The sequence below is a fragment of the Cnephaeus nilssonii genome (genome assembly GCF_951640355.1).
Source record: "Cnephaeus nilssonii genome assembly, chromosome: 7".
In the NCBI taxonomy this organism is placed as follows: Eukaryota; Metazoa; Chordata; class Mammalia; order Chiroptera; family Vespertilionidae; genus Cnephaeus; species Cnephaeus nilssonii.
The window spans coordinates 39,317,894-39,326,712 of record NC_137078.1 but is presented as its reverse complement, the minus strand read 5'-3'; the positions used below and the strand labels follow the sequence as shown (position 1 = coordinate 39,326,712).

General features: G+C 52.0%; 1 protein-coding gene across 3 annotated transcripts in view; it reads left to right on the top strand.

The window, feature by feature from the left end:
- Positions 1-1,556: 1,556 nt before the first annotated feature.
- Positions 1,557-8,819, top strand: part of LMO4 (LIM domain only 4) — a 20,309-nt gene continuing 13,046 nt past the window's right edge. Inside the window, exons 1-2 of one of the 3 annotated variants that reach the window (XM_079776265.1) lie at positions 1,557-2,322; positions 5,124-5,362. In XM_079776265.1, the coding sequence (XP_079632391.1) occupies positions 5,127-5,362 (236 nt within the window). In that variant the 5' untranslated portion in view covers positions 1,557-2,322; positions 5,124-5,126. Of the gene's footprint in view, positions 2,323-4,264; positions 4,709-4,807; positions 4,930-5,123; positions 5,363-8,819 lie in introns of those variants that run through there. The other 2 variants (XM_079776267.1, XM_079776266.1) reach the window with 2 other exon arrangements.

Here is an 8,819-nt window from a genome sequence, read left to right as displayed (position 1 = left end):
TCAAGGAATATATTACATCTTTTAAGTTGGCCTTCTTTAATCACACCCATCTGCAGCTGTTTGCTGTACAGGACATTTTAATCACTACTGTAGTTTTAATGATTAAAAAAACTGTTTTTCGTATGAGCACTTGATCATAAAAATGCAAGTTTAAATACCAATCAATAAAATTAATTTAATTTTGGTGCGAGAAGTATAAAGAAATGAGTACTGGTATTTAAAAGGTCCTCTGCTCGATGTTACAGGCAATGATTACTGTTTCTTTTGCAGCTTAGTTTTGATGGTGTGAGAGACAGAAATCTCCACTCAGACACAAAACCCAGAGGTGCTTCACGTCTGCATTGTCTAGCTAGCTTCTCCTGCAGGTTCCTTTTCTCAACCTAGCAGTGCGGAGTGTAAGGCAATATGAAAACTTGTCCCACACGGCTGGTTTTACTTAATGACACTTAGCAGAAGGGCTTTGCACTTTCATGATAATTTCCACCAGAAAAAATCTCTCTGGAACTTAATAATAATAATCAGACCTAATATTAGCCTCAGATCAGGGATTTATTAAACCTATTTGGCACAGAAGATAAAGTTGAATGACTAGGTATTCAAGCATCTAGGCTGAGCTTCAGCCCTGGAAAGAGACTCCCAGGCTAGTACCCTAAAAGCATTCCTCAAAACTTGATTTATACTGGAAGTGACCTTTCTTACTCTCCAGCGGCGGTGAGATTGCGAATTTTGCAATCACGTCCATTGCTTTTGAGGGCCCTAAGGAATTCGGCCTCTCATCCTCCACAACAGGATGGATAGACCAGCAAGGATCCCCCCCACCCCCGTTTTCCTCAACTTCAAAAATAAGGATTGTGATCTATTGATCACCAACAATTGACAAATACCTATGAAGTGCCTACTAGGCATTTGGTTTATACTCGGGTTAATGAGAAGGGGGGGGGGGGGGGGGGGTAGTGAAGCAAGCAGTATGTAGGATCTGTGGGTTCCCTTACTGGTTTTCCCTAGTTAACTAAACTTCATAAATCTCCAACACCGTGAATTGTTTTTTAAACCACGTCTTCTGCGTGTGTGTGAAGCCCACCGCCCTTAAGATTTGGGGAAGAGTTTTCTTCCCCAACAGGAAAAGACCCATTTCTGAGAAAGGGGTGAAGTTAAGTTTCCTCTGGGTCTCGCCTCCGCTGGAGGGGAGGTCCATCCCCAAGGGGCGCACGGGTGCGGGTCCCGAGAGCGTCCCGCGCGCTCGGAAGGCAGGTGCGGCTCCCCGCGCCTCCGCTGGCGATCCCGGGCCGCGCCGGGCAGCTCGGGCGGGTCCCCGGCGGCCGGGTCCCGGGAATCGGGCCCTTGCCTTCTCCTCCCTCGGCCGCTCCGCCGCCAGGCTCTCTCCCCCCCGCCCCCGGAGTCTCGTTTCAGGCATCCCTTTGTCCTTCCCCGGATTGGCAGGTTTTATTATTCCGCCTGAACAATCCGGCCGCCCAGTGGCTGAGGGTCGCTGACGTCGGCGGCGGAGCCGGGGAGTAGTTGGGATTCTGCTCTGTCAGTAACACATGTGTGAGGACCGCGGAGGGAGCGAGTGAGCCCGCGAGAGGCCAGCGCCGCCGCCGCCGCCGCCTCCGAGCAGGGCAGCGGCGACCCGGGCAGCAGCCCCGGCAGCGGCGCAGGCTCCCGCGCGCCGGGCCTCGGCCGGCCGCCGCTCCCCGCCTCCCCGGCGGCCCGCCTCCCGGTCTCCGCACCCGCCGCCGCCGCTCCCGGAGCTGCTGTTTCTGCGGCTGCTCCCCGGCCGAAGGTGCAGGAGGCTCGGCCGTGCGGCCGCCGCCAGCCGCCAGCCCGGAGCGAGCGAGCGAGCGAGCGCGCGGGAGGGAGGAAGGCGGTGGAGGAGGAGGAGGAGCGGGAGGCGCGCGGGCGGGGGCGGGGGCCGCCGGGCGGGGAATCTACAAAGTGAAGCCACATTGCCAAACTTGCAGCAGCGATTGCAGCAGTTGCTGCCGCTGCGCCGCGCCGGAACCGCGCCGCGCGGGCCGAGGGCTCCTCCGCTGCTCGCACGGAGCCAGAGGCGGAGGGCGAGGACTGAGACTGACACTTCTGTTCCCGGCCGCCTGCCACTTACGCGGGGGCCCCCCCAACCCAGCTTCAGAGCCACGCGTTTTAAAAAAAAAAAAGAAAGAAAAAAAAAGCCCGTAGCCCCATCCTCCCCTTTCCTGGTTCTGCAAGTACCCCCCCTCCCTCCAGCCAAGGCGCCCCTTCCTTGGAAGCCGAGCGGCTTCGCTCGCCTTTCGCCGCCGCCGCCGCCGCCTCTCGCAGTGTTGCAATATAGGGGAGAAGCAGGTAAGGGGACCGCCGGGGAGCCCGGGCGGGGGGGTGGGAGGAGGGGACCGCTGGGGGCCGGCGCTGTTTCCTGGGGCTTCCTTCCCTCCACCGTCCCGAATGGCAAGTAAACAATACGTTGGCTTGGATAATGCGCGAGTCTGAAACTACCGAGGCCGGCCTGCGAGCGAGCGAGCGAGCGCGGAGGGCAGCCCCGGCCGCCAGCTTTGTAGCGGTTCCTGCTTACAAAAGGGTTCTCGGAGCCCGGGCTGGTGAGGACCTTGGAGGGGGTGGGGAGGTTTTCAGTTCCTAAGGGAAAGGCAGCGGGCGCTGCCTGGAGGGTTTAAGTGTGAGAAGTAGTGTGGGGGAGATAGGCACGACCCTCCCTCCCCCCCCCCCCCCCCCCCCCAGTAAACACTGTTTCCGAAACAGTGGCAAAAAAGGATCTAAGTGAGCAGGATTCGGGATTGCTGGGTCTTTTAAAACATTCCTCCTGGTTAGCAAGTCTTTTGTTCCAATCCAGGAGAAATCCGGTGAATCACCTAATTAAAATCAAGACATGAATTAAGCATCCATTTTTGTACTACAAATTGCCAGCTCTCCGTTTGTCCCTCCCTTGGTCTCCATTAAAAAACGCCAGAGACGTTGTTAAAGGGGGGCAGGTTTTGCCTCTAGCTGCCAGTTCTGCTTTCTATTTCACTGACTATCCCAGGACCTAAATTGCTTGGCTATGTAATTACTAGAGTATAAGCCTATTTAACTTAAAAGCTTTCTTTTTTTTTTTTTTTTCCAACTCTAAATGAAACTTGATGAGGGCCCGTCCTTAGTTATCAGGGGAGTCAGTTTCTGGTCAGTCCTCTTGATTCATCTCTTTTAGATTTAATCAGCATTAAGGTATTGCTTGTCCTTAAGAGCTTTAGCTAATGGGGTTACTGGATGCTTTTCTCAGTGTAATGTTTCCTTTTCAAAAAAAAAAATATACATATATATTTACCTCTCACCAAAGAGGGGGGCGGGGAAGAGCTTGCAATCTCCTCCCTCCCTCCCTCTCCCCTTTTAAAAAGGAATTCGGAGCGATTAAAACGTTGGGGGAAACAGTTTAAAGACCCAGGGCAGGAAATGCAGATTCATTTGGGTTAGGGCTGAAATTGTAACAAAAAGCAATTCCTCGAGTAAATGCATCAGATAAATCAATTTACATAAAGGTATGATGCATTCGGATAAATGCAATGCTAATGGGTTTTAGAGTGGTCTTGTTTCCCAAGTCTCAGGGTTTTGTTACAGCTTAATTGGTGCAGTTCTTATTCTGGTTTATTGTGCGGTCTCTGGACACACGTTCCGGGACTCTTTCGGAGGAAATGTGTTTAAAATCGGCCTATTTAAGGAACCCGAGTTCTTGTTTCGTTCCCTTCCCCTCTTTTTTTTTTTTCTTTCCCCTCAGCAGCCAAGTTGGGCCGGGGACAGGCAAAGTTCGCCCTCTCCCTTCTGAGGTATCAGCTGAATGTCTTGAGCAGATAGCTGGGAGCCTGGGGGGAGCCCACACTCTCGGCTTACAGAGGACAAAGACAAAACAGGCTGCTTAATTGGCAGTAAATAACTTGATCTTTTTATAGAATAAGTGACTGGAGGAACACTAGGACTTTATTGGACTCCGGGTTGGAGGCAACAAATTAATCGGTTTAGGCTAAGCTTTATAAATTGATTCCCATATTATACCCCAGTTGCTTCTCTCATGACATTCATTAGAAAGAGTGGGGAATTTTTAAAAGCAGTTTTGGTGACAGCAGGACTGGCTCGAATGTAACTTGTGCATCCTTTAATAGTGCCTTCTCCCATATTATCTGTACCCCTCCCCTAACCCCCCCCCACCCCCACCCCCTTGGAGGAACAAAGCTTTAGCATTTAAATTGCTGATCAAGGGCAGATTAGTGAGACCAAAGTGGAGAGTGTTTGTATAGGAAGTTAACAGGCATCCTAAAGTTCAATGATCTATTATTCTTGCCTGTGTCCTGAAAACCCAGAGAAAACACTCATTGATCTTCAAAATGAAATGAGATTTGGAACAATAATGGGAGATGGCGGTCACCACAATGGCATGTGAAAGGTGCTGTTTAAAATACGAAAAACCAGTTTCGCAACTTTACACACCGCCCCCGCCCCCCCCCCCCCTTCTCCCTCTCGGGTCCCCGAGCCTCCCCTCCCCTCCCACCACCACGCTCTCCATCTCCCCTCGGCCTGCTCCTCCCTCCCTTTTCAGAAAACCGAACTATTTCCAACTTGTGAACTGCAGCTGCACTTCCCAGGGCAGAGCTCGGGAGGGAACGTGGCTCCGGCGGAGGCCGCCTCCCCACTCCCCGCGGCTCGCACTCGGGGCTCGGCCGGGGCTGGGGAGGGGCCGGGCGCGGCGGTGGGTGGGTTTGACCCTCATTTGCTGGAGGCGGGCGGCAGGGGAGGGGAGGAGAGGGCGGTGGGCGGAGGCGGGGGCTGGGAGGAGGCGCCGCGAGGGGTGGAGCGCGCCGCCGAGCCTGGCTCTCGGAGTTTTGACAGGACCCAAGCTGAAATTGTCAGCAGTGGCGAGCGCTGGAAAGTTGAGAGGAGCTCGTGGCCTCAGAACAAAGCTTGAGAAAAGTAAACAGGCGGCTGCTGCCGGCGAGCCTCCCTCCTTCCCTCTCCCCTCTCCCTCCTTCCCGCCCTTGCCCTGCTGCTTCCTTCCAGCAGGTCTGGGGGGGAACTGTTCGCCAGCTCACGCGGCACTTTACTAACTTTTGCATCGCCCGTGTTTTTTTGTATTTCTCTCCCTTTCCCCTTCCCGCCTTCTGCAGACCATGGTGAATCCGGGCAGCAGCTCACAGCCGCCCCCGGTGACGGCCGGCTCCCTCTCCTGGAAGCGGTGCGCAGGCTGCGGGGGCAAGATTGCGGACCGCTTTCTGCTCTATGCCATGGACAGCTACTGGCACAGCCGGTGCCTCAAGTGCTCCTGCTGCCAGGCGCAGCTGGGTGACATCGGCACGTCCTGTTACACCAAGAGCGGCATGATCCTTTGCAGAAATGACTACATTAGGTAAGACTTGGCTGCCCTTCCCAAGATGGGAAAGTAGAGCAGTGGCAAGGCCAAAGGTTACCAAGGGTTTTACGGAAAGGAGCAGAGCTCCTAGGAGAATACATTGTAGTCTTCACCTCAAGAACCTGCTGGTTGGCTGAATTTAAGGGGTTCAAGAAGCATGGGTTAATCTTCGAATTTTTAATGGCAAATTAATGGCGAATGCTACACTAAATGAAAACTGCCCATCTGGTGCCGCGAGGTGTGCAAAAGTTGGGCACTCTGGGGACCAAAATTTTAAGTGGTCAGCCCCAACCGGACCCTCTGCTAAAAGTAAAACATCTCAAGTGAGAGTTAAGCTGCTTTCGTAAGGCAAGGTAGGGATCTACATAGAATGGAGACAAAAGATTGATTTAAAAGCGAAATTAGTGAGAAATGATTTGCCTAATGTGGTGGCTAATTATGATATTTACATAAGCACCTTTAAACTTTTTTTTGCATGTAAAACTGATCCATTCTTTGTGTTGTGTCTCCTTGTGAAAAATGCTGATTACCCATCAGTTTAAAGACTTGTAATGCTTACAGGAAAAGACAACGCCAAAACTTAATGGTAACGTTTCTCTTTATATACTGTTACTTGGAGGCTTGTGCTGCTCAGTTTTAGTGTGTGGTTTGTGATGTAGAATCTGTAGCTTTTAACTATTGAGGAATGTTCCGATTTGGGGTTTATTGTTGTCATTTGTATCATTACCCTTGGTTCCCAAAAGAGATTCAGGAAAAGAGACTATAGAATATACTAATCTTGCATTGTAAAGCAATGTATAGGAACATGCATATGGCAGTGTAAGCAGTCTTTTCCAACACGTTTCAGTGCAATTAATGGAAAGAATTCAGGAGGTCAGGTGCCTATAGGATCTTTTCAGGTGAACTCAAGCTACTTAAACTCATTAATTTGAAAGGAGGCATTTGAAGGATTACACATTTAATTTGAGTAAATGGTTTGATAGACTGATGCACATGAATGCTTCTAGGAGGTGTTTTGTTTCAACATCCAGTAATTAAAAAAAAAAAAAACCACCACGCACACACCGTTGATACTAGAGAAATGCTCAAGCTCAAGAACCGCTCACTTTTTAAAAGAATTGCATTCTATTTAAATTTCTGCTCTAAACCGTTTTCTTTATAGTGATTAGTAGAAAATTTTGTTCTTTTTTTTTCCCCAATGGCAGCAAATCAGTGGACGAGACATTTTGTTCAAAGTTTAGCTCCATTGTGATTCCCTCACTCTGCATTTAAAACTGAAAAGGATCCCTATGTGGTTCCGAGCTGAGTGTGTGTATATTTACCCCAGTGGTATCCTTAGTGTAAAATGATGGAGCAAAATGACATTTGATTATTCCAATGAAGCAACCTATGTCCACTCTGCTGGCATCCTCAATCAGCCAAGTAAAAGAAATACATGATGGGAGAGGGCTTTTACTGAGAAATTAAGATGGCAGCATTAATTTCACTAAGTGTTCTTTCAGAGGTAAATGTTGGAAAACCAGCGGGAGCATGAGTGTAATGCTTTCTGGTCCTCCTTCCAAGCAGTGCCATGAGCTTTGACAGTATTGTAATTAAATAGAGAACAAAACTGGGGTAAGAAAGGACGGTGGTTTGAAGTGGAAAAATTGACAGTGCTGTTCAGACACGGTGAAGGGTACAGATGCATCTCTTCTCCAAGTGCCTTCAAAAAACCTTTGCTTCTGATTCCCACTAATTAAAAAGAAGATGGGTCCACTTGCATTCCCTCAGGACAAGTTTAGGCAAGTGGGTTCCTGGGACTCTCCACTCCTTTCCCTATACTCGAGGCCAAATATAAATGCCCATTTGTTGTTTTCGGGTGGCTTAACGGAGCAGTGGAGGATGTGTGTGCCGCCGGAGCCTTATTAATTGGGCCCGTATTCTCCTTCCTTTCTTTTTTCCTCTGAATGTGAAAACTGGAGCCCGGCTTGTTCTTGAACTGGATGCTCTCATGAAAGCCTTTTAGATCTGTCTCTGAGGGATGAGTTCTAGCTCTACCCAATGGATGGCCTCAAACTCGGCTCTGGGCTCATCGGCAGCTGACAACTCTTCAGCCCCCAATTTGAGGAATCTCTGAAGTCTTTCTTCAGTGTTTCCTCCCTCTGCCCATCAAGATGCCACAAGGGTGGAAAGGTGGGAGGCCTGCACTGTCCTTTTCCTCTCAGGTACCCCTCCTCCCGAATCTCGCTGCAGGAGGACACTTGTTGGAGGAGCTGTCTAGTCTCCATGGAGGGTCACTGAAGGGCGGAGTAATCCGCTCTCGGGCCACCAGGTGAAGGGGACCGACCCTTGGGCCCCTAGGGCTGGCTGGGACCACAGAACGATTTATTAAGGGCTTTTAAACTGTCTGACTTTGAGGTTGTGAGCTTTTTAAAAACAACCAAGATCTGGCTAAAACGCTGCGGGAGAGCCGGGAGAGGGGTGTGTGTGTGTGTGTGTGTGTGTGTGTGTGTGTGTGTGTCTCGGGGCGGGGGGGGGGGGGGGCGCTGGTAGTATGGGCACTGCTTTTCCCAGTCCCCTCTCCCCTGGGCGACCAAGTGTGGATTGGGCAGAGCTGGGCTCCTGCCTCCTCTCCCTCCAAGATTTCAGATAAAGCGGCTGCCTTGCTGCAGCGAATCCGCACAATTAAAAGCTTTAATTAGTGGCTCCTCCATTTTCTTAGTTCTGATGGGCTTTATCTAATGAGATCTGGTCTCTGGCTTAGATCTGCTCCGAATGACGTGTCCGCAATGAATGAGAGCTGCGTTGCAAACAAAACATTTAATTAACAAAATTGGCCTCTAAGAGAGGGAGGGAAAGGCAGGGGTGGAGGTGGAGAGGAGGGGAGAGTGAATCTTAAAGGGGCCAACGCCTGTCTCCCCCCCCCCCCCCCCCATTTTTACAAAAGTTGGCCAACCTTGAAACTGCCCCCTTCCTCCCCAGCCCCCGACCCCCCAGCGCAATGCAAGCGCCACCAAGCAGCTTCGGAACTCCCGTTTCTCTTCTCTGCAAACCCCTCTTCCTCCACCCCCACCTCGGGCCCTGTGAGTGGCTCGGAAAGTGCGGCCAGAGGAGGAAGTTCAGTGATGACGGGTTGGGCTCCAGGTCCTGGGAGGGCGAGGAAATGCGCCAGAAGCGCCGGTGGTGGTCCCCGGTGAGCCTTTTCTTGCAGGGCCGGGCCGGGGCCGGGGCTGGGGCCGGGGCCGGGGCTGGGACTGGGGCCGAGGCCGGCTCTGCGCGAGGCCTCAGTGGAGGCGCCCAGCCGGCCGGCGTCCTCGGCCCGCGAGGGGGCGAGCGCAGGGCGGGAGCCGGGCGAGCTGGCGGAGCGTTCCCCGCTTTTTCTCGGGCGGTTCACGTGGCGCCCGCAGCCGCAGTGAGCGCGGCCCCCACCTCGCGGCGGGAGAGGGGGGTCGGTGGTGGTTGGTGGCGAGGCTGT